At 43.7% G+C, this 26,352-nt stretch overlaps 1 protein-coding gene across 2 annotated transcripts in view; it reads left to right on the forward strand.

The window, feature by feature from the left end:
• LOC137878896 (rho GTPase-activating protein 6-like) overlaps positions 1-26,352 on the forward strand; it is a 53,391-nt gene that overhangs the window by 11,903 nt on the left and 15,136 nt on the right. The window contains exon 1 of one of the 2 annotated variants that reach the window (XM_068719395.1): positions 11,172-11,527. The exons of the other annotated variant lie outside the window; for it this stretch is intronic. Coding sequence (XP_068575496.1) covers positions 11,321-11,527 — 207 coding nt within the window. The 5' untranslated portion in view covers positions 11,172-11,320. Of the gene's footprint in view, positions 1-11,171; positions 11,528-26,352 lie in introns of those variants that run through there. 2 annotated transcript variants of the gene reach the window in all.

The raw sequence follows: 26,352 nt of genomic DNA on the forward strand, positions 1-26,352 counted from the left end.
ACACACACACACACACACCTGGGTTGGATTAGCTCGGGCTAGCAGGGAGGCTCCGTGTTAATGGAGATTTAATAGGCTCTGAAATGACTACCGCAGTCATACAGTGTTGATGTGTGTGTGTGTGTGTGTGTGTGTGTGTGTGTGTGTGTGTGTGCTCGAATTAGTATTTCTGAATGTTTACCATGCCTTTTGGTTTTATGAAGTTATTAAATCTTTCCACTTGGCTTTCTGCCGACAGTCGACCAGTGAAAAGCCGACTCGCTGGGCAATCATAACCGCACAGAATAGATGTTTGGATTTGGTTCATTGAGTGCGTTTACAGGATTTAGTTGGGAAGCCACACTGGCTAGAAGGATGCTGGTAAACTCTTACCATGCATTATGCATAAACACACAAAACAATGTGGTGTGAATTTGGCTGGTTTGAGACCAGCTTATATCTTGAGAGCACCTGAGAAGAGAGGCGGCTCACACTGAAATGAACTGGTCCTGTGTCGCGTAATGCAACTGCACTTTGTTATGTTGCTTTCAAGGATTTCCGAATCCGACTCTTCAGACTCTACTCTTTGTGCCCGCGAGGTTCGGTCTGTTGCCGTGGCGACAGCTCGGTGATGTAAACACGCCGCTGACCCTGGCCGTACGAGCGAGAACAAAGACGCCGTCCTCCTCGAACGTAAGCATTCGGAGACGGTCTATGTTCAAAGGCTCTGACGCAGTTAGTGCAAGTTTCTAGGCAATGGAAAAAAATCAGACATGGGGAACATGAACTGAAATTACAAATAGAATATAGCAATAAAGATGTTGAGAGGTGCAAAACGCCATCGACCTTAAACATCACTCGTACCTTTCCTGACATTATGGCTGCATAATATCACGTATAGGGCTGATTGAGAGTGACTCTTACAGGGAACATGTATTGTATTTATTAGCTTAGCTGCACACGTTTAGCAATTATTCCTGTGCAAAATGTGTGACATCTGTAGGTCTCAGCACATATTGTTGTAGCTCAATACACACTGTGGAAAGAAAGTCACGTTTTAGGGTAAAACAAACCTAAATCATCTTAAGGTCACAACGTTCCCTGCTCTTTTTTTACCACTGTGTGGTTGGCTGTGGAATCTAACCCTAACCCTAATATACTTGACTGACAAGTCCTAGTTTGTGAATTTATTTTATTTTAGGGAATAACTGCTGCAAACCCAGCTTGTGATTGTGTGTGTGGGTGGAGCCAACAGGGGAGTCGAGCTTGGATTCCAGCCACATTCCAGAGATTGAAAAAAGGGATGGGATGGATCCGTCAACCCCCACCTCCTGTCTGTCTTCCAGCTCTTTCTTCTTCTTCTCGTCCCATGCCTCCACCCAAACATGCACACACATACTTAAACACTGAGCTTGCCTGGTGAAGCTCATGTCAAATCACATGACAATACTGTGTGGGAAATTAAAAAACGCCTCAGAATATAAAAGCTATGCGTTTCAGTTTGTTTGTAATTTAAAATGAACCTTGAATCAAAGTTTTTGGGAGGTTGGCTAGTCGGCTAACTAACATGTTTAAGTACAAGGATGTCGATATTCTTTATTTTTCTTATTATTGAAATCATAAATATATTGATCCCTCTAACAAGTATTGTCTGTGTAGCCCCTATAAATAAATAAATACTCCAAGGACACTGAATGTGTATTTATCCACAGCTGGAAATAAAACAATGCTCTGCTAACATTTGCTAAAAACTACAATGCGCAGCTGATTTTGTTTATCTTCTTCTTTTTTTTGGGTATTTTCAACAAGCTTTTTTGACAATAACAAACGCATAGAATAACATAATTGTAAGACTCTCAGTAATATGAGCATAAACATGTAATGTATGCTTATAGTCTATCATCACACTGGACAGTTTATCAGAGAGACAGAACGTCATGGCTGCACGTGTTGCATATTCGGATGATGTCCCTCACCCAGATTATCAGTAGAAGGATAAAAGCATTGCTGTCATTCGTGAACAGAGCATTCCTAGAGGGCTGCTGTGTTTATCCTGCACACTAAATATTTATCCCCTGAACTGAGAAGAACTGAGGCCGCTCAGTTCGAATCTGATAAAGCTTTGATATGCTTTAGACCAGGTGACTTACATGCTGCACAGATCACACACACGACCGCATTCACTGCATGTGTATACAGCTATGCAAACAGAGCGTCTGTGAATGCACAAGCACATGTACCCAACGTATGCATGCATGCATACAGGGGTACTTATGTCAACTTATATGAATATGTTGGAAAAGATCCTGGGAATCCAAAAGCACAAACTGATAAACACAGATGAAGGGTACGTCCAAGCAATGTCACTTGTGCTCGTTTGTTATGGCCCGAAGAGTTCAAATGAGTTTGCAGTCCATAGTAGGCCCGACCAAAGCAACACTAAAATACATCTGCTGCAAATGAAAGGCGATCGTGGGCCGAGATGGGGTGAAGGTGTGGCAGAGAAGAGGTACAACTCCAGGGAGGAAGAGGAGAAGGGCAGAGGTTGAGAGAAATATGGTGTCTATTATTTTGAATTTATTTTTTGCATATTTTTAAGTACAAAAAAACCTCACTAGCTTTGAGAAACACCAGAAGAAAAAAAAAAATCAGACAAGTAGATTTGCATCTGAAACAAGTGAAAGCTTCGCCAGGTTGAGCTGATTACCATAGAAAACAAGCAGACTAATGAAGACAGTTGAGTGTGTAATACTCATCCATGCAGCTCCATATTGTCTACACGGCCTCGCCTCTGGTGCTCGAGTGATTGCATTTCAAACAGATTTGCATAAAACAACACGTGATGAGACAAAGCGCCGGCAACACTAAGCACACTCATTTGCATGCAAGCAGGTGATTGGATGTGGAGGCCATGGATCAGCCACTGTCCACAATATATCACTAATCGCTAGCATGAGCACTTTGATTGCTCAATGAATAGAGTCCACTATCGGATTGATTTAGTAAAAAACACACACACAATTATTGTGTCCATTAGAAATGGACTAAACTGTCATTCATCATTGAACGTGTCTCGCCCTTTACCCCAGTTCAGAATGCAAAACGCAGATGGTTACCTTAGCACAGCTCAAACATCAGAAACAGGCAAATAGTGAGCCTGGCTCTGTCGAAAAGGAAGGAAACCTGAAGCTCAATATTTAACTCGTAAGAGTTGGTTTCTTTAATCCGTACACTGACCAAAGTGTAGAAACACAATTGGCCTTTCGTTCGGCCTCAAAAGTTGGCTATAATATAGATGCAGCCTTAGTTCATAACGTACTTAAGTGGTGGATATTTGCAGTAAATCATATCGTGAAAAAAATAATTGACACACAATCAATCTTGAGCTTTTCGGGCCCCTGGGGGTCTAGGACAGTTGCCCGCTTTTCACAGTTGTTAAAGTGATGTGATGTGATGTAATGCCTGGGCCAACATCTTGGACTCGGAATACTTCAAACTAAAGCCAAGTTTGTGTGAGTTCATGTAAAACCAGTTCATACACTCTCATAAACTCACACTCTGAGCTAAACAATAAGCAGAACTAAGGAGTCCTCATTCCTACAACAGTGGCTAATAGATCCAAAACACACACACACAGGAACACTAAGTGTTTGGATGAACGTACAGAGAGAGGCGCTCTCCTTCAGCGGAGGCTGAGCCAACACGCGCACGTCACATCACTCAGTGGACATTTTATTCTGTTATTCAAGCTATTCCAAAGCCTCTCTGGAGATTCGCTCAGCGGCTGTTCCTTTAGTTTACTCGAGAGTTGGTCCAAACGCTCTGCGTCAGGCAGAACTGTGTCGCCGACAAAATGAAGAAGACAAAGTGAAAAGGAGCTGTTGTTTTTCCAAAAGCGTGGATCTCTTGATGTTTTATAACAGGTGTGGAGCTGCTGTTTTCTTAAGCGCTGCCACCTTTAATTAGGTTGGTTTTTTTTTTGTTCGCAAGCGAGAGAAAATAAGTGAGCTGTGGTTTGTTTGACTGTGTTGTAGTCCATTGCATTAAATTACTTCTGCACTCAAGAGTAGACATTGTTTTTCATTTTTTTGCCGTATTTTGACCAAACGTTTATTCCCGGTCTGTTGTTTTTCTAGAACATGGTCTCATGGTCAATTTGGAGTTTGGTATTTCAAAGAAATATTTAAGTGCCCCAGATAATTCTGTGTCTGTTTTTTTTTTCTCTTCCCCAAATCTAAGCTCATGTGATCATCTCACATCGCTCCCTCCCTTTCCCATAATGATCCAGACACTTTCACTGTGGTGCTATGGCAACAAGTCAAGGCTATTTTCTGCTTTCCTCCAGCCAGCAAATGCATCACAGAGCATACGAGCACAGAAATCTCTGCAATTATTTTTCCCACGGTCTTTTGCAATGTTTTCTCAACAGTTTGCCTCGATTTGAAGAAAATTATCAATGGCAGGAATTGAGGCAGCATTTATTACATTATATGTCTCTACAATAGATTTGTCAGACTTGACGTAATGCTGACATCTGACCAAATGTGACATCTACGTGTATTTGATGGTCTCTGAGGGGACACCGCTGGGTTGAAATGTAAACCACGTCAGCACGTTGTGTTGTATGCCGACACTTGGGTATACAAACACATGCGTGCGCACACTATCACAGAAATACACATGTACTTGTTATTGTGCTGTCCTACACAGCTGGCGAGCCGAGACACCATGGCAACTGTTGTGGCAGAAAACATTAAGAAGGCGTGGGAGGTGGACACTGTGGGTGTTGGTGCGCATTAAGGGGGACAGGCTGGAGCTGAAAGACGAGATATCTTAACTTAACTTTATTGTACAGACAACAAAGTCATTCACTTCAATATATGTTTTTAAAATATGTATTTCTTCCACATGAATTTAAATTGTCTTGTGTTGGATTAACCAAAGGTGAAGATTTGAAGATAACATAGCAAAAGACACTCCCTTTTAGTTTTTAAAGCACCTGACCCGTATGGGAAAACCTACCCAGCATTACTAAGGGATCCCAAGGGGGGAGAGCTGCCGGCCGACCAGTCATGCAAACAAGCTGACAGAGCGGCAGGCAGGAGGATGGATAGAAGGGTAGAAGGTAGGAGGTCAGATCACCACACATATATACACAGACGGCGAGACAGACGGATGAGGCCAGACGCAGACAAACACATGAGTGGAGAGACGGACTTCACTGATCGAGTCACTAAAAGTAGGGCGATGAAAACACGCAGGGTCTGAGAGGTATGCATGCATTTCCATTTGAAAACCCCGGAGAAGAACGCAGATGGACCTGCACTTTAAATACATTCTGTTATGTTCCCTGGAACACTTTCATCCATTTAAAAACAGATTCAACCGATTTCATCTTGAAAAGCATGAACAGGTTGACTCCGACTTGAATCTGGTGTGATTGAACACGTAAGTCAAAGTGCTGCCCTGATAATCAATATTTAAGCGGTTGTTACAGATAGAACTTCATTCAGTCCACTTATCAGGTGAGTCAACAATGCTGGTTTCAAAATAAAGTACGTTTCAACTGGAACGAGACCAAGAACACAGTTACGGCCTGCTTTTGCTTGGAGAATAAACACTTCTATGTTCTAATAGAGAAGACCGTCATCTAGGCGTCAATGTGAAAGTTTCATTTAGTGCCAGGCAAACAAACGGCAAACCAACTACAGGAAATGACCCGAAACAGAAACAAATGCATTTGTATGAGAGAATGAATGTTGACATGTGATAGCAAACGGTTCCTGATGTTAGGAGAGCTTAGTTTAACAGATCGAGCAAACAACAGTCGGACTACAATAAGAAACTACGTAAGAGACTCTTTTGCCAAATCTGACCCACCAATTTTCAATCAATAATTCCTGCGCAGCTCCAAAAGTAAATGACGTGAGATAATGAAATGGATTTCTGACAAAGAAGTTCAAAGTGAGTTGCTTGTCTTCGCTGTTTGAGGCTTTTTGTTGTTTCTTCATCTGGTTCCTTAAACGGGGAGATTTCCAAAAGCAGATTTGAATAAATTCTTGGGGCACAGTCGATTTAAGACACGCAACACAATGTTAGTGACTACACCTTGGTGGTCTTTTAGTTGTTGATTTTACATAATGCTTTCAAGATACTGCGACTCCAGATAATATAAACAACATTGCAAACCATGTCGAGGAATAACGTCACAACATTGTTTTTCTCAGAGAGGTCATCGGCCCTATTTTCTTAAAATGAAAACTCTATTCTCAGCAAGTGGTTTTCATGCAAATTACAACCAGAAATTCTACAAAGTGCACCTCTCTACTTTGATTTTTTTCACATTCTAAACGTTTCCTTTTGCAAAACATACTTCCTTATATATTTCAAAACGTCGTGGCCTCGGGTCAGGGCCAAGCAGTTCCACTGAAGAGCGGTCCTGACCCGCCTGCCGCCTCGAGCGCAGTCTAATGGAGGTGGTGTGGAGATGAGAGCCATATAGCAACACTCAGACTAGTACCCAAAATCCATGACTTACACCCCCCCCCACCCCACCCCACCGTTCTCTCTGTCGATTGGCCCTCAGGACAGAGTACGGAGATTTAGGACAACTGGGTTGGCCTGTTGAAAGAAGCGTCCAGATTGAATCCAGACCCACGCTGTCGTCACGTTCCGTGTGTGCGTGTGTATGTGTCCTGTGTTTGGTGGATGTTGAGTGATCAGTTCCTCTAAGAAAACATTTCCCCCGCTGCACGACGGCCGTCTCTGGAGGGAGGCTGTGGTCCAAGACCCTTGACAAGACATAATTCCTTAATATATTTGTTTGCGTGTGTGCGTCTTCTGTATTTACCTCCCGAGTGAAGCACCGTCTTTCTCTCTGTCTTTTACTCACTCTCTCACACACACACACACACACACACACACACACACACACACACACACACACACACACACACACACACACACACACACACACACACACACACACACACACACACACACACACACACACATTCCCCAGTTCTGAGGTCATCCCCCAGAGCTGCTTTGTGCTGCTCCTGCTGTAAATTCGTTTATGTGTGCCCAGTTTTTACCATTCCTCTACCCCCCCCCCCCACACACACACACACACACACACACACACACACACACACACACACACACACACACACACACACACACACACACACACACACACACACGTTCCCCTTTCCCCCTTTCTCTCATTTACTTTCTCTTACACCCCGTGTTGTGAAATTGAGGTCAAAGTTCATTGAATCAACGAAAGATAAAACACAGAGACCACAAGCTAATAAGAGGCTGCGGTTGTTTTTTTTCCTTGAATTTGATCAGTCTGATTAGGATCACATATTACATACCAAAACAATATAAAAATTGTGCTCAAAAACGTGACTACAGGCAGAAATATATAGTCATGAATATGGTGGAAACCAGACTGAAGGCCCAAAAAATGACCAGCGCGTCTTTGTGAAACATTTGATTCTATAAACTTGGTGACGCAGCGAGCACTCGCAGGGCTAGCTGTTGAGTTACTGTAGCTGGCAAACATCTGAAACTGTAATAATCACTTTATTTGTTGTTGTAACAACATATGGAAGTAGATGTCGATTCTATATTTGAGGATAACCTTTCCAAGATGTGTTTTCACCCAGCGTCCACCGGGAGCGAGGCGAGCTCGTGCACGTGATGCAACGCACGCAGATGCTTCGATGGGGGGGCCTCGCAACATCTATTTTGCGAGTGTTTGCTAAACAGATCGAAGGCCCCGCAGGATTCCTCTGTGGTTCGCTGGATCGTCTTTAAGCACTTTAACAGAATACTTTCCACTCGATGGAGTGATTTCACAACTCAGGCATTCGGCCTTTGGAAGGGAGGGGGCCGCACCTCCCCACTGAGCGATGTAAACATTAGCGTTCTGCAGCCCGCCTCCACCATACTGCTCTGGAATTATATGCCGGCCTCATGAGCTCCCTGTAAGATAGTATTGGAAATCTCAAGGAGGTGATTTAAGCAGCGTGCGTCCGAAAAATTCTTTTTGGAGAAAAGGTTTATGAGGATTAAAAAAAAGACATCATGATGCAGATTTAAATCGCTGTAAATACTAATCACTGTCTCTTTTGTTGCCTCTCCAAACTGATTCTCTTCCAAATGGACACTCAATAGCAGGGATGTGGTGCATCAACACAAGCGGGCCGAGCCAAATTCAACAGCGGAAAATCCCTGAGTGTGCTTTGAAACTGATATACGATCACACGGGGGCCTCGTTTCAGCTTCATGTTTTTAACAAGTTCAAGATGATATGAGCAGCGATGGCGAGCTGAAGGGACATGACATGACAGACGTGGCGTTGCACGGCCTCCATGAACGGGCAGTCGGAGCCGATTCCTGCCGTTTGCAACATGCGTGTAAAAACACTCGGCCATGTTCCTCCTCTCTTCCCTTCGCTACTTCTTCTTGTCCTTCCTCTCCTCCAGCCTACCCTCCCTCCCTCCCCCACAAGCTCAGTGTGTTTATCTGTGCGTGTGTGTGTGTGTGTGTGTGTGTGTGTGTGTGTGTGTGTGTGTGTGTGTGTGTGTGTGTGTGTGTGTGTGTGTGTGTGAGTGAGAGCCATACTGGGACAATTGAAACTCCATTTTAGGAGACACTTGGCTCCTCCTACAGGTCCATAAAACACAGCGTCTAGCCTTACGACTGAACTTCAGTGTTTTTAGGGGGGGAAATTAGACTTTCACTTGATCATTTTTCATATTTTGTATTGGCCAATTTTGCTTTTTCTAAAGGTCTTATTGCATCCCGGTCCAAAGCATATTTTAGCATAAAAGTGTATTCTTGAACTTGGAAATAGCAGTTTGACAAAACAACCAATATATATATTTTTTACATATACAAATTTCAGTTAGATGTTAATCTGTAATGAGAAATAAATAAACAGGAAAAAAAAGTTATACAAATCCTCTACATATATAGTCACCAAGTCAGAAGAGATCACAAAGAAGTTTCCACTGTATATGGATAAAATCAAAACTGCCACTGATTGAACACATTCCATAACAACGGATAAAACCCCATCTGATGATGAGGATTATGTAATCAGACAGAAAACACAAGAATGTTATTAAGTGGACCTTTGGTTGGGATTCTTTTGTCAAAGATATTTAAACTGGGCTAAGATCCACGTTGATTCAGTAAATTCAAGCTCCAGATGTTACATCAGATGTGCGTGATTATTGACGTTTAATGGAACGAAGCATACAAACTGAACTGGATATGGTGGGTTTGGAATCTGACTCTCAGGCTCCACGTAAGTTCATTGTTTCAGAAAACTCTCACAACACTAAAAACAACATCACAGTGAACAGGACGTTCGAGTCAGCAGAAACAAGTGGGATTTTGACAGCCGCGTTTATCAAGTATGTCTTTATAACCTCACATCACAAGTCGTTCTCATCCCAAACAACACATGCAGCTGCTGAAATAACAGAGGGACTCCACGTTCTGTCCCAATTTCACTTAATCCAAACACTTTTATTTTGTTTTGACCAACCCCGTTCAAACAAGATCTGATAAGCAGCCGCCCTATCTAATAGCTGTTCAGAACAGGTTTTCTGTAACCATGCAGGGCTGTGATGACGCCTGTGGGAGACACACACTTACAGTACGGCACCTGGTTTACTGCCGAGTCAGTCCGCAGCAGCTTATCTCTTATCTCCAGGTCTCAGAGTGAAGTAAAGTGGTCCTCTTGACGTCTCTGCATTCTTTAAATGGCGAAGGCACTATCAGATCAGCGTGGAGGAACTCACCGCCTTTCTCTCACTCAACTCATTCACACGTACTGTTTATTAAATACAGAACATAATGTGGTCAGTTTGTGTCCTTCTCTATAAACCCACTACTGCAGAGCAAAGCAAATGCTTTTCATTAACTCTCACTGTGTGTGTGTGTGTGTGTGTGTGTGTGTGTGTGTGTGTGTGTGTGTGTGTGTGTGAGTGAGGTCAGCTTATATTCTTTGGCCACTGTGCCCATTTGTTTTGCATGCTTCTGGTTTTTACCAGCTACGATGTGGAGTCGTAAGACGCCGATTGCAAAACGCCTGTTCCACATTAAGTGTTACACAAACCCTGACAAGCCTCCCCCTCCTGTTTAGAATCTTCCAGTGGTGAACTGGCCCTTTCATGGTCGCTCCAAAGAGCATTTTTCAAAAGGGGAACGCTCATAAATAAAATATTTATTTTTTTTACAATTGAAGCAAGCAATCGCAGTTTGGGTTCAGCGGTTCGTCCAGTAAATTGTCTCCGCTGTGATTTATTTGCTCCAGTAATTAGGCCAACAGAAGGCTATTTGTCACAGCTGGCAGGAACTTTGTATCTCCAAAATATCAACTTTCCACATGCTGAGATAAATGGGTTTGTTTTTATCTTAATGCATGATGCATTTCTGGATATTTCCAGTGAGGATGGCAGTAAAAAAGGACTTGAAAGCCCCATAATTCATATGGCAATATTAGACTGTTATTCAATTTTTGTCTTGTTGAATTTACAATACCACAAGAAGCTGTCGTTAAGGTGACGTAATTCATTCATTCTGTCATTAATTATGCATAGAAGTTGTATATGTAACTCTCCACACTGTTTCTGACTACAGTAAAAACAGTAACAGCTCTTTACTATAAACAATCCAAAGAAGTTACCCTATATGGAGTTCCCAGAGTCAAAGCTTATCAACTATGTTTTTATTTGTATCTGTGTAGCTTAATGCAATAAATGCATAATACAGTAGAAGATATGTCATGTCTAATAATGGCCATGCTGCCTGTAGAAAACAGCAAGCATTTGGAACATGGTCAAAAGTCACTTTGTTACTCAAAACTAAAAATTAATTATCACTATTATTACTATTAGTGTGGTTGATATTGTTGTTACTTTTCTCATTTGCAAGGAGACTCATGTCTCTCGTGACAGTAGAATAGTTTTCAAGACAACACAATGTCTCAAATAATAACAGAAATGCGCAGTTTCCATCCTACTTTCTGATTCTTGTGTAAAAACACAACCCTGACCAAAGCTTGTTATATTTTGAAAATCTCAACCGGAAGCCCGGACTCATACTGCCGACAGCGCGCTCTCTGGCTCGGCTCAGCATCTGTCTTCACCAGAGTGCACGGAGCGCGCAGTATGGACCCGTTACGCATTACGCACAATGGTGTCCCTCCCGGCACGGATGGTTTTCTGACCCGCGCTTCTGACTGGCGTAAAGACATCAACTGTTAAAAGCGGCGGCGACGTGCAGTGAAAAAGAAGTCCACGGTCTCCGTTTGTCTTGAATGCAGAAGAGGGAGAAGACGCGAGTGATCCGTGGAGACTCTAGTTTTCTCCGCTCCGACGCGCGCACACACTTTTTTTGGGGGGACTTATTTTCTACCGGGATATCATTTGCTGCATCTGCATTTTTGGGGGTGTTTACTATATGTGGATACTTATCCGGGACCATGGGAGACTCCGTGTTCCTCGACAGGCACAATTCCTATCTTGTAAGTACTCGGTTTATTGGCCGTAAATTAATTAGAAAGACTCGAACGTGTGCTGATAAGGCGCCTTGACGGCTTACATCTACTGTTGTCAGACAGCGTATGCGCGTGCAAGTGCAATGTGCAGTGCGTGCTCGTGTAAGGAACAGAGACAGCTGTTTGTTTCCTGCATGAAGATGACTTTCTGCAATTTAAAGCATCTCTGTCTCCCTGTATGGCTGATATTGTGCAGACTTGTACATCATTTTCCGTATTATAGTCGACAAACTTGATGCAGCAACACAAATAAAAATAACTTTTAAGTTTTAAATGAAATGTCTTTCCCTGTAAAATGAAGGTGAGTGTGAAACAGGAGTCTGAAACTGAGCAGAGAAAAGACGGCCTCAACATGCAAAAGCTTCCTGTGATGGAACGTTTTCAGTGACATGTGATGTATAGAGCGGCGGACGCATGTAGGCACACAAGACCACACACACGTTTCCTGGTTGGGAGACGGAGACTTTTGCTCTGCGGAGCAGCTCTCTGAAGACTTGTGCCGACCGCATGTTGTTGCGTTTGACACTCTACACCTCAAAGCTCGGTGGCCACATGAGGGCAAAACACGCAGATGTGGGTCAAGGCCGTGAGGACCGATGAGAACCGCACCTTCAAAACGAAACCCTCAGCATTTTTTATTTGTGAGCTCATGTTTGGCTATTTGGCGGATTGCAGAACAGGTTCATTCCGAAGTGGGAATAGGATCGGTATGTGTCGTGGACACAGATTTAATCATCCACACATGCTCGTATTTGATCCCCCTTCTGTTTCCATCTCTCCCCCTTCTCCTCCTCTCTGGTGGTGAGGAATCCTCCAGCGGTGTGTCTCCTCTTTATGAGCGATGTTTCTGTGGCTGGAAGCCCTCATAAAGCTACGAGCGCCGATTGGAAAACAATACAATTGTCTTTGGCTCGGCTGGCAGCGCGGTGTGGTCTGGATGTGGGTTCTGCAGCGTGACTGTGTGGTGCGAAAGCCGTCGCCACATGGCTCACAGAAATGGTGTTTAAAATGAATCCAACACACGACGCGCTGCCAAATTGTTCTTGATGCACTTCTCCACTACAATGCATGCACTTTGATGTATCTGGGCTCTTATTTGTTAGTGTTAGCCCTGGTCTCCTTTTGTGAACCCAATAAATACTTGTTGGAAAATCAAATCATCACTGATGGCTTTCAGAGCGGGTGATTTGATTGGACGTAAAGTTGCTGGGAGTAACTTTTAACTGGTTATGAAACAGTCTTAATTGAATAACGATGCCTCTCTTTGACCTACATAAGTAAACAAGTCAACGAGAAGATTGCATCTTTCTACAAAGTTATTCTTAATGCCGGTCATTGGTGCCACCGGGTTGGATTCCAGTTAAAAAAACAAACAAACTCATGCAGGATCACCAGAAACTCATCCAGCTCAGACTACTGCTGGGCTTCCAGCAGCCTCCGGCCCACCACGGACAGACCCAGATCGGGCTTCACTGAGTAATGTGGTTGTGCTGAAGGCACTCGTCTGCAAAGTTCCTGTTGATGCTCTACATTTCATGAGCAAGCAGCAAAGATCTGGTCATTTAGCAAAGAAGTCAAGGATGGTAGTGTATTTCCTGGAGGCTTTATAAGGTAAGACATTCATTCAGACGGCATCTATTGATATAAATACATAAAATATTTACTCAGGGAACCTTAAACTAGCACTTTTTTTTTAACAAAAAGCAGCAGGTTAAGGCACGAGAGTAATGTCCTGACAGTGCACCACAAATACTAGTGGACCTCCAGCCAGGCTGCTCATTGCCGTCTCATCAATCCTCAACACTTGGTTGAATTTGGTACAAGAATGCAGCTAAAATACGACAAAGAAGAAGCAGCTACAAAGAAAACTGCATTTGTGTTAATGGAGGATTAATCCCCTCCAAGCCGTCGTTCGTCCGCCGATGATAAACAAGCACACCAGCGAGCTTTTCCTCGTTCCTGCCAGAGCAGATTGAATATTTCAGATGCTCGGTTACTGGAGGCACACAGGGATGGAGAAGACGGCGAGACGGAGCGGTTGCCAGTGCGTAAACGTTTAATCCCCCCTCCTCGTGCATTTTGTTCCAGTTGCAGTGACTTGTTCCTTTAGACTCTTAGAATCGTGTTTTGCACTTTTTGCTGTGGATGTTTTGCAGCAGGACACTAGTGAATAAAAACTTTGAAAGTGAACAAAGCAGCAACAGGCAGCTTGGTGTGGTGCACACACATTGAACAAATGAATCAATCCTGTCTGAATCGGTTGAACAAGTAAACCGTTTGTTCAGCTCAGTAGATAGATTAAGCTTCAGCAGATGAGCTATTAACTCATTAACTTAATTATTTAGCTACTGAGCAAACTATGAATCATCAGGTTATTTCAGGCAGGAAATACAAGTCATGTTTGCCACATCAGGAGACTGTCACTTGATCCGTACCGACACGTTGCAACAGAGGTTCTTTCTCACCGTTCTTGACTGAGGTCGATTCATAGGTCGTAAAAAATGAAATGTCGTCTGGGTGTCACATGATGAGGACAGAGAGATGAATGAACGAGGACGTTTTAGAACACGGGAGTTTGATACAAGTGATCCTGGAGGGGAGCCGAGGCTTTCGCCAATTGTTTTCTGCAAACAAGTGCAAACTCTTATGACTTGTTCACTTTGCATATAGCAGGCTATCATTCAAACGAAGGATTTATTGTGCTACATTATGCAGGCTGTGCATTTACTGCAGAAGTGAGGAAAAGTCTTTGTCTCTCTTTGTCTGTCTGAGTCCGTCTCTCATCACTGACCAAACAGAAATGTCGGCGTCTTCCTTTAGCCGTCCTGGGACCCTCTTCAGCCCGAGTGCAGCTACCTGTTTAGTCAAGCACCAAATCCCTCTTTAGCCTCCAATTGTTCTCCTCTTTGCTGTTTCTCTCTACATTAGACTTCCATTGTTTTCACTCACTTCAAATTCGTATTTCTCTCCCTCTCTGTGCTCTCCTTACCTGCTGATATGTGACCTTGTTCTGCTGCAGTAGGTGTGTTTGTTTTACTCCCCTGCCACTCCCAGTACAAACAGCTCTGGCAGAAAATGCCACAAAGCCTTTCACACGGCAAATCGAAAAGGCGGTTTGACATAATGGATGAATGATTAAAGCATTGATTAATCCAAAAGACAGGCATATTGACAACTATGCTTGATGCTCTAGCGTCTGTAATGAACAGCTGTGGTCATGCATGCATGTGTGTGTGGACGGATGGCATCAACCATCCATGCGGCTTCTTAGTCATCGGCACAGCGAGTTTATTTACAATGACCACAAGATTTCCAAAGCACAACCTGACCCAGAGGAAGGACTCAACAGGAGTGGACGTTTTGTTCGAGTGCAGTTACTAGGAATGCACACAGATACGGTATGGTTTCATTACAGAGGGCCTGTCCAATATTGGGGGACAATGTCTCCTTCAGATCTGTCTTCTGACCTCTTATCACGCCCGTCATGTTTTGTGACACTTGAAAAAGGATCCGTTGTTGCATGTGTGGGGTAAGTCGAAAACGGCGTTCCACAGCCGTCACTTCTGGCCCGTCATGACAACACTGTCCTTCCCTAGTTTTTTCTTTCTGGACCCTGTCGGGGGGGAAAGGCACTTGTTTTATTATCAACAGCGAAAGAGAAGTCCGCCCTCCCTGTGACTTGTCTTTTTATGGAGATGGTCGAAGGCTGAGGGGAAAGCAGAGGAGGAGAAAGTTCTGGCAAGATCTGATCCACTGTTTGCCGAAGGGAGATGGGCTACCAGAGGCAGGAGTCTTTCTCTGGGCCTGAAGGAAATATGTGATGTTTTAAGGAGTCTGATTTACAGCTGAAGCTCTTGCCCTGGTTTCCTCATTACTTCATGTATTCAGGTGTGTCTGGAACGGAGTTGGCCAGCAGGTTCAAGAAAAGGTTAGACATGTTTCCTGGCTGTTTGTGTGAAAGCCATGAGGGCATGACGTCAACTGCCGCGTTGCCGTGTGAAGTGCAGAAGTGTTACATCATAGTTTGGGAATTTTGAAGCGCCATAACGGCATGTTCACCACGATTTGCTGAAAAACGGCACACTGAACTGGAATCAAGATGGAACTAATCAAGCATACCATATTAAAAGTTTAGTAATCCATTACTTCACACACACACACACACACACACACACACACACACACACACACACACACACACACACACACACACACACACACACTGATGTTTGCGCTCAACCCGCACAGCCACACATGGATGCATCATGAGTCATGCACACAAAAGCAGAACTATGCTAAATGGTGAAAACAGATTGAGCCGTCCAGTGGAGAAATCTCTTCATTTCCAACACCTCAGCCAGCTGTTGCTCTGCGGTTGACCTCAACAACACAGCAACGCCAAAACTAGCCAAAGCCGTTAAAGCTCAGCAGGATACACCTCCCGGCTCTGCACATGTCTATCAAGAGCAGTGCATTTGCATCTCGCAGCAGTCTGCAGAGGACAAGTGATGCTTGCAGACTTGAGGCTCATAATGGTTTCTGCACGATTCCAGAAATACAAAAAAAAAAAAAACATGCCTATGCTTTGGAAAGAAGTGCAAACCAGCTCAGAAAGCATGCACGCACGCACGCACACGCACACACACACACACACACACACACACACACAACTCTGTTTCTCCTTGGTGGACAGGTTTTTGTGGATGCAATATCTACGACCGCAGCGGCACAGAAGAGCACTTCGCTTGAGGAAACCACAATAACGACACGGAAGAAAGCCAAGAACAGTTGCTGTGACCAAACTGAGAAGCTTGGCTCCCATGATTAGTGAACTGCTCCAGCAATGGCGACTGTGAAGTGTTTGTATTATTCTTGACTAGCAAAATCCCCCAGATTATTTTTTTGAATTTAATTGGATGGAATTGGTTGAAAATACACAACATAAACCGTAATAACCTTTCCATTTGGAACACAAGTTATTATGTTGTCCAACTTTTGTCTAAAAGTTCACAGTGGGGCTCCACTTCCTACTTCCGGCTGCACGGCTTCCACAGAGGAGTCTCAGAGCGTGACAAGGCAACGCGTCACATGCAGCGGAGTCGACTGAGACGCTAACTCACGGCGTTCAGAATAGAACGCACTTTCAAGGGTTTCGAGGCACCTCGTCAAGTTATTACAGCAAGCTGGTGTGAACAAGTAGCCTCAAGGTTAAAAGTAGCATGCGGCTTTAAATAAACGGCCTCATTCTCGGTCAGCGTCATGGCGGCGATCGCTGCCTGTCACAGATTAGTCGAAAGGTGCTGGTGCCATTGATCATGACAGATTCCATTCGCATAGAGAGCAGAACAAAAACTCAAGACAGACAAACCTATGGAGACAGATGCACCGATAGAATCAAGCGCAAACAGATGGACACAGATGAGCTGACAAGACAACAAGGAAAGGTGGAAGTCAGACCTCCAGTTCGGTTACATCTCAGAGAGCCTGGATGAAGGAAAGATCCCAAGTCAGACAAGGAATAACACAGATGAAGCCAGGAATAACACTGCTTTCTGTGACAGACACACAGTTGGTTCATTGGAGACACCGTTTATGCGTGCAGCGGCTATGTGCACTCATGTGCCGGCTATGCACATATTTGCACACAGGACAAACCCGTTTAATGTGTGTGCCCATGCATTTAACTTGTGAGTATGTGTGCAGACGAAGTGTGACCCAGGTTCAAGGGACCTTTGACTAAGACTGGATTAGCTGCTCTCAAGGCTGCCACTGGAATGCGAGGATCAACAAGGCTGTTGTGGCAGTGCACACGCAAACACACACACATGCACACACACACACACACACACACACACACACACATTGCCTTGTGGCGCACTCGATATTTACCCTCCATTCTATTATTATTATTCCTCCACTCCTTCTCGCCCCGTGTTCTGACCATTTTCTCACTGGGAGTATCGTTCAAATTGGCTTTAATGAGAGCAGCACCGGTGGCTTTATTCATCGTTTACATCAGCGTACGGCTCGGTGTGGACATAAACGCAGCGTCCCACTTCTGCACGGCTGCATATTCACCCGCTCATTACATACGCCTTATTGTCTTCAATGTATTTTGCACATTTTTGCAGAAAAGCTTGAACTAGAGTTTTGCAAAACAGCGATACTTGCAGACATGTCATGAATGATGAATGATCCGTTTGAAAAATGTGTTTCTAGTTCTATCTAAGTGGCTGCAGGGATCATGAGGCAGTATTTGTTTATTCCTTAGAACAGGTGGAAAAGAGCAGGAATGTTTCCACAAAGGCATCTGTGTCCTTTTCACTGTGTTGACTGAAAGTTGGCATCTGCAAGTCAAATTGTCCAAAGTGGGACTTTTTCGTTTTACTAATGGATTTATATTTTGAAAATATTTTTACAAGCTCGGTGTATCTGATGTATGAGGCTTTATTTCCATAACTAATCCACTGCGCTGCGCTTATGAAAACAGTGAAAAGTAGTTCCTGGAAAGTACCGAGATGTTTTGTGTAAATATAAATCTAGTCCCAATCATTTTTTGCACAGTCCCTTACACCGTTACAGACGTTCTCCCTTTGAGGGATAGTTCCAGGGATTTACTTTCTCTCACCGTTGATCAAAGTGTCAGCACAGAACCGCTGTCATCATGTTTCAGTGCCGGACCTTATTAAATCCTTGTGGTGTGGGGCTTGGTGGATCTAGTTTCCCAACACTCACAACTAATCAGACCTACACTTAACAGGCCCGGGGAGAAAAACGGACTTTGTTTGAGTTTTGATTGCTCTCACCGAGCAGTGCCAGTGGGAAGGCGATAAGTAATTTGCCTTGTTAATCAGCCCGTGTTCAAAGTGTTCTACACCTAGTCGTTACTGTACTGTTAACACTAAACATATATAGTGTTCTTTTCTGGCACGCATTCACACACACGTTTTGATCGGTTGAAGAGTTGGGTGTGTTGGGCGGCACTAGAGCGCTGTGTTCAATAATAGACCAGCTGACCCGACGATGACCTACGTTACACACACACACACACACACACACACACACACACACACACACACACACACACACACACACACACACACACACACACACACACACACACACACACACACACACAGCGTCACATCCACCGTCCGGAGAGAACAAAGCATTGTGGGGCAGTGGCGGGTGTGGCGTGGGTCTCCAGGAAGTCACACTTGGCTAAAACTTCCTGGACTGAAACGAGGCTGATGGTTTCGTATGTCCGATTGAATCACTTCTGTTTTCTCTTATGTGCGGTACTTCGTTGTTTGTGAATGGTTCAGATGTCTCCGTGATCCAGCGGAGAAACTGTCCGTTTATGGGCAGATTGGTTGACACTCACTGTTTTTCAGTTTTTAGCAATTTTTAAAGAAAAATCCCTGAACTTCTCTTTCACCTGGATTTTACGTCCCAGTGCACCACAACACACACCAAACTACAAGAAGCTAGTGTAGATTAAATGGAAACATGGAGAAACAGAGGTGCCTACAGATGTAATATACAGTTAATGTGACAAGCGCATTTGACCACAGATGCAAGCCCATGATGTGCATTTACAAGTCAACAGTCTGTAGTTGTCCCAGTGTCTCAGCCCGGTCATACATTCCAGTCCCGCCATGGAAGACATCCTGCAGGATGAGCCCTGGGGTATAAAAAGGGGCCCTTAAATTGTTTTGTCAAAATTATAGAAGAACACATTGATCACATGCACTTAATGAGCCACAGAAAACCCAAGGAGACAGACCCAGAGTCTATGAAATGCTGGATTTTCTCTGCACATATGCCCCCCCCCCCTTCAGTGTAGCATCCAAGGTCATGTCTTGTGAACATGTGTGCGACTGCACGTGTGGCTGGTGCGAACGCCTCGCATTTAAGTCGTAAACGCTGCCATGTACCTCATAAAGTGACCACGGCTCTGCCTCCACTCTGTCATCTTCATCGTCAACATCATGCGGACTCCGAGGAGCAGACCAGCAGGTTCTAATCCCCTGCTCTTTAACTACTGCACAGGATTAACTCGGGGGGGTGGGGGTCTTGCACCCATGTGGAAAATAAAGAGTCTTATGGAGACTTTGCTCTGATCCCGCTGTGTTAAATGGATACGGTGGAAGAAGCACAGAGAGAGAGAGAGAGGAACCAAGGGAATGCGCTGTACTTGTGTCGGCTCATGTTCTCGCCGCTGGTGTGAAAAATAAACCTACTATTCCCTAATAGGATCAACGTCTTATCCTACCCACGCTTACATCCATGAACAACGTGTTAAGTCAACGCACTCGCACTCTGATCTGTTATAATAGCTGTTGATGACAATCAGTTAATGGGGAAACAGTTAAACTCCTTTATTGTTATTAATCTAAGCTAGATGTCTTTGGACTGCGAGAAGAAACCGGAGCTCCAGTTCGAGAATGCTTCTGAAAAGGCTCAGCGACAACGCTTATCTTAAAATGGCAGTTATAACACTGCTTCCTCAAAAAAAAAGAAAAAACTCATCCGACATGCAAAGTTTATTTGTATGGATGTTTTTCAGTGAGGAAATCGTCTTAGGCACGGAGGAGGAGGAAGTCTGTGGTTGCGAAACCGCCATTCAACTGAAACGTCTACAGCCACAGTGCATTGTGTGAAATTCGACAAGCAGAGACAAATTTCAAGCTCTTTCAAGAGAAGAAAATGTTCAGCCGTTTCAGTTGTTTGGAATTAGACATGTATTGCCAGAAAATCTTGAATTCATTATTTGCTTCAGGACATCCTCTAAGACATTTGGGACATATTCTTCTTCTTGGTTGTTTTGAAGTCACACTCAATTAAAAAAAACAACAACCGTGGCCTCATTCTTCTAGTGTCGTAGTGATCATGTGTCTGTCTGGACTGCAGGAAGTAGCAGGACAAAGTCGTGGATGGCTGTTGAGACCGGTAATGAGTGTCTTGGTACACGGGCGTGTCTCCATGCACATGTTTGCTTGTTACTGAAGTATTTCAACTGAGCAGGGTTTTATGGGGCGTGTGGTATTGGTATGACGGGGGAAACTTGCGGAAACTTATGTTGGATTTTGCTCTTCATGGTTGAGGGGAGCAAGAGAAGCCGAGTCGCATCACAAGTCGCGTTCCCGCTTTACATCAGAGGCCCGATGCGTTTGGCCAGTTCTGATCTCTGAATCTATTTAACATTCCAGGAACTATGGAGTGGCACATTATTTCTCTGGGAGTGCTTTTCTGTGAAGCCTGTGCCTGTGCCTGTGTGTGTGTGTGTGTGTGTGTGTGTGTGTGTGTGTGTGTGTGTGTGTGTGTGTCCGTTCTCACGGTGCTGACTTAGTGGAGCGCTCAGACTGCAAAAGGTTTGATGGGAAAGTAATGCTCATGGGGCTACTTACGCAGTCTTTTGGACTGATTGGTAGATAAAGTGGTCACACACAAACACACACAAACACACACACACACTGCATATTAATTTAATGTCAATCTGTGTTAATGGAGGGACACTGAATTCAACGATGTCCTTCCTCAGCTGTAAGTGTCAGATGTCTAAAATCATGCTCACCTCTGAGGGTTGAAAGCTGCCATTTGTCATCTGCTCAGTTCTGTTTGGCAGTGGTTAGGCTACTGCTGAGTTGTGACCTTAATTTGAGTTTCAAATCACTCCAGAACACAGATGGAGGCCTGGAGGAACTCACATAAACACACACATGCATGCAGGTCCAGGACTGAGCACTGATTGCTCAGATTGTCTCAGCTGCTGCCATCAGGCCACAATCAGTTGGTCTCAGTTCAAGCGGAGCGAGCCACGCATTTTTCCACTTATTTATGCTGAAGCGCACCTGACCCCCCGATCTGCACACACATACAACAACCGGTAAAAGTGCCCTACTCCCCATACAGGATGAGTGATGATTAACCAGCTTCATTAGCTCAGCTGGCTAGACTGGTAAGAGAGAGACAGGAGGAGGATTTATAGAGATGTATACAGTTGAATAAGACTTGATTTTTGTGTGTGTGTGTGTGTGTGTGTGTGTGTGTGTGTGTGTGTGTGTGTGTGTGTGTGTGTGTGTGTGTGTGTGTGTGTGTGTGTGATAAAATGCCGGAGGACATATTGGCCCAGGAGTAAGAACAATGACTTTATTTCTATAAAGTTTATTAAGCTAACAAAGGAACACATTGTGATGGAATTAGGTCTTGTGATTTTCTTGGAGAATCATTATATATTATATATGAATTGCTAATTAATTGAACCCAACAGCAATATTAAATAATCTAAAACAATATTTAGTTGAATGGCTTGAATCCTCTGTTGTTGTTGTTGTCATATGATGACCTCACAGCTTTGTATTACATCACTATGGGAGATGCGTCACAGTGCCGTTTAAGACATTCTTCACTGAGAAAAAAACTGAAGCAGGAGCTGGATATTTTTTAGGGGGATTTAAATGTGGATCTTCACACTTGAGCTGCGATGTTTCACTTCCCACAATTCACACGATTACAAAAAAAAAAACAGAAAAATTGTGTAGCAACACGAGGCAAACAGCATGACAAATATGTCATGAAAGGTTATGACAACTTCTGCCAGACAGAAACAGCACTTGCAATTTTGGCAAGAATTGGGGGAAAAGGTTAGTAAGGCCTGTTCACAGACTTCAGATGTCTGCTCTTGAGCACACACACACACACACACACACACACACACACACACACACACACACACACACACACACACACACACACACACACACACACACACACACACACACACACACACACACACACACTCCTCATACTTGAGGTTTGTATGCATAAAGTTCAGTGTTGCAAACAGGAGTATTATGTCTCCGACATAAACCCAGTCTGCCAATAACAGCTGACTGATTTTTGAATGTAATCTGTGGTCAGACTGCCATCTACAAATTGCTTTGTAACAATACCACACACACACACACACACACACGCACACACACACGCACACGCCCTCAACTTCTCTTTCTATCAACTGCGGTGTTGATACAATACCTGATTCCCTTCCCTTTTGCAGCTTACGTAAGCATTATGCGAGCTCCCAAGTCGTCAAGGTCGGACCTCATTACCGCTGCAGGCCCTTCATATTAATCTTTAAAATGTTTGAAGTTGGCCCGATGCTTTAGATGTGCCTGCCAGTGATTAGAGGGGAATATTTGGAGCACACACTCCACATTGCTCATTATTGCGACCGAGCCAGGAAGCCCTCATTAAATGCAAAGGCAGATGAAAAACAATGTGCGGTGAAAGACGACACCAGCATATTCTGTATTTACTCACTAATGTGCGGTGGCGCCCCGCAGCTACAAACAGTTTATTGTTCATACATTTACTGCTAATTAAAATAGCAAAACCCAACTCAAAAATGTATGACTGTTCAAATGTAAAGGCTCATGAGTTCTCAAGCTGTCCATTGTTAGGAGAACTTGTGTAATATAGTGTCAAGTGTGGAAGTCAACACAAAAGCAGAGTTTTGCATTTTGGTTCCTTTTGGAAAGTAGGATAACTCGCCACCATAATGTGCTGAATCATATATTCATCACTTGTTTGTCAGAATGTCATTCTCAGATAGAAACATTGGACAGACTGTCCTCTGCTGCATGCTGGGAAGGACAAGACTGAAAGTGCATTTCTTTCTGTACTGATTTTATTATCTTAATATTGACCAGCCCAAATGCTAATTATGCAACCATAATGTAAATACTTGTTTTGATTGCCATAACTCATAACCATCAACATTACTTGATGTAAAAGGCAAATATTCAATTTTGAGAAGGTGGAAATAACACATTTGCCATTTTACTTTACAAACAAGTTAATGCAGTTAATATACTAGCATTTTTTTATTGATTGAATATTTGTTTTACAGCAAGGATCAATCATTTTAGCACTAACTGACACATTGTTTGTGTTACAGCTGCATTTAGACACAACCAGATGTGTCTGAATCTGCCCTTTTAATTGCATTTACAACCACAACATCTTATTGTTCTCACACAATACTCTATCTGCAAGCTCTCCCATACTGGAGGCTGATAACCTCACATTTTACAACCAATGATAAGCCTGATACTGCTGAATTGCTTTTGCATCGGGTTATGCAACCTGTGCGTGGGATCCATAAAATCCGGCGGTTATTTCCCCCTCAGGCGGCGTCAGGTACAACCCAAAACAGGTGGGGGAGACTATTAATCGTTGCTGTGTGGCAGATACAGATACACAGATGTACAAACACGCACACGCACACACACACACACACACACACACACACACACACACACACACACACACTGACAAAGTAAAAGTGGTCACTAATTACAAGCAGGTGGGAACCTTGAGGAGGTTTCAGGGCAGCAAAAGCAATCTATTACATGCATGAAGTCAACCTGTAAAAGAAAAAAAGAAAAAGAAAAGTGTTGAAGAATACAAGTGCATTCCTCTGGATCAGTGTTGTGGTACAGAAACTCTGCTCAAGGGCCATTTAAAGCCAGCTGCAACACAAAAGGGAACGAAAACAAACCAAAGAGTAGGATGTGAAGAATTTTGCAAAAGTTCCTTTCACCAAAAGTGTCTGCATTCACCAAAAAGGGACCTCTCCCTGGACCTCTGGTACCTCTCCTCGAATATCACTACACACGTCACGTCGTTTACACAAAGCCAGCCAGCATGATTTAACCATTACAGATGTGCGTGTATGCATAAGGTTGTAGAGAACACATCTGTAAATCAGACGCGGTCTTGTCCGTGGCTACCTGTGTTTTCCTCCCGCTGGCAGATTTGCTATCTTGAGACATTTCACTCAGAACCACAAATGTGTACTTCATGGTAGCAGTAGAGGAAAAGTCACGAGATCACCACAGTCATAAGGATCCGCCAATGTCTGCGCAACACTATCGCAATCCATCAATGGCATGTTGGAACATTTCACATTTCACTTTCATACGTGCTTTCTTTAGGGTCAAAACTCATCCGTCTTGCAGGATTTGCTACATCGTCTCAATTTATTGCTGTACATGGTTGTAGTAGGACTATTTCGAACAGCACTTGAAGGCAGCGTGTGGGTGCATATATTAATTTGAGGCTTGCTTTCTCTCCCATCACACACACACACACACACACACACACACACACACACACACAGTTGTAAAGTAACGAATCATCAGATGGGGACTAATAGAAACAGTTTTGTCAATGTGTTGCCACGGCGTTTCAGGCCAATAATGGTCACACAGACGTCGATATGGAATATTGAGCGGGAAAGGGCTGGCTGTGTTTGTTGTTGGTTACATCATCACGTGGTGCTGTCAATAAGTCATGAAAGGACACTGATGATCCAGAGAGGACAATCATGTGAAAACATGCATGGTTGTCATTACTGTTCCCAAATCAGTACGGCACAAAAACCTCCAACAGGCCTTTTCTCCGCCTCAGTGACGCTATTAAAATGAGATTGAGTTCAAGCAGCACAGCACAACGACAATTGCCCCGCTGCTTGTGTGTGTGTGTGTGTGTGTCCCAGGTGCGTTACCATAGTAATATTTCTCTCACTTCCTGGCCCTTTTGATTTGCTGTGTATGCGTTGCCACGGAAACTGACATATTCCTTTGTCCGTGGCTTTTTTGTGCCATTGTCCCGTTGTCTGAAATAGAACAGAAACCACATGCTGCAGTGCACTGGATGTCCAGATGGCATTAGTCATCTAACTGCACGGTGCGCGTCCAGTCAGCAGAGTCATTAATCTTTCTAGTTCAAGTGTTGAATCCCATAACAGAAGCCTCGCATAGCGTTTCACATACACAACATGCCCTGGTAATATTAACGGTGAGTTGGACATTTATTTAAACATTTAATAACCGGTTTACAACACCCGTGCACTCTCACCGAGCTGTTTGGCTTCGATGAACCCCACGCCTAAATCACTGTTTGCATTCTTCTACCCCACATGTCGAACCATTTGTCTTTCCCCCTTTCCTGCAAAGCAAATTCATGATTTAATGCGGTTTATTTAAATTGCATTAATAAGTGTGGCAAACTGGCAGAAAATACAATTCGTTAAAGTTGGGATTATCCGATTAGATCTGCTCAGCCAGTCCAGCAAACAACATCTGTGGGGGGGTTCGACAGTTCTAGTAAATACAGAGGCAAACAAATGATGGCAGTTATGTAAAGGCATAGCAACTGACTGTATTTTGGAGACAAACAGGAGTTAAAGGATTGTGACAGTAGCTGCATGGCAGATTTGTCTTTATAGAGGCTATTCAAACAGTGTTACGTCTCACTAAACGTCCACGTCATGAGGTCCCACATAATGAATGCTTTGGTCGTATGTTCCACAGGCTACGGCTAGGCTCAGTGCTACGGTGCTATGTGTGTTTCCAATGCGATTTGTGGTCCAGTAACATGTGATCTCATTAACTCCGCTGATAGAGCCAAACAAATGAGCATGTTCTATGGTGTGTAATAGTAGCCGACTATCATTATCTCAACAGTGGGAAAATGACCTCCCGATTAGATGACTGTTATTAGATGTGAGCAGTTTTCTTCCAGGGGATGATAAGAAAAATCAATCCCTACTGTTTAAAATGAAACCATGAACTCAAAAGGACTTATCACCATGGCAATCAGCTGCTGTGTATGTGTCTGCTGCTGTTGAGGCCAGGTTTAGATGTCTGACGAGGTAAACTTGGCCGTAGATTCTAAAAGCTTGAAGGCCAAAATAAATCCCAAATCACTGATTTTTGCTCCAT

This window comes from Cebidichthys violaceus, unplaced genomic scaffold (genome assembly GCF_023349555.1).
Source record: "Cebidichthys violaceus isolate CVI_PGR_0920_01 unplaced genomic scaffold, fCebVio1.0.p SCAF_24, whole genome shotgun sequence".
Classification (NCBI taxonomy): domain Eukaryota; kingdom Metazoa; phylum Chordata; class Actinopteri; order Perciformes; family Stichaeidae; genus Cebidichthys; species Cebidichthys violaceus.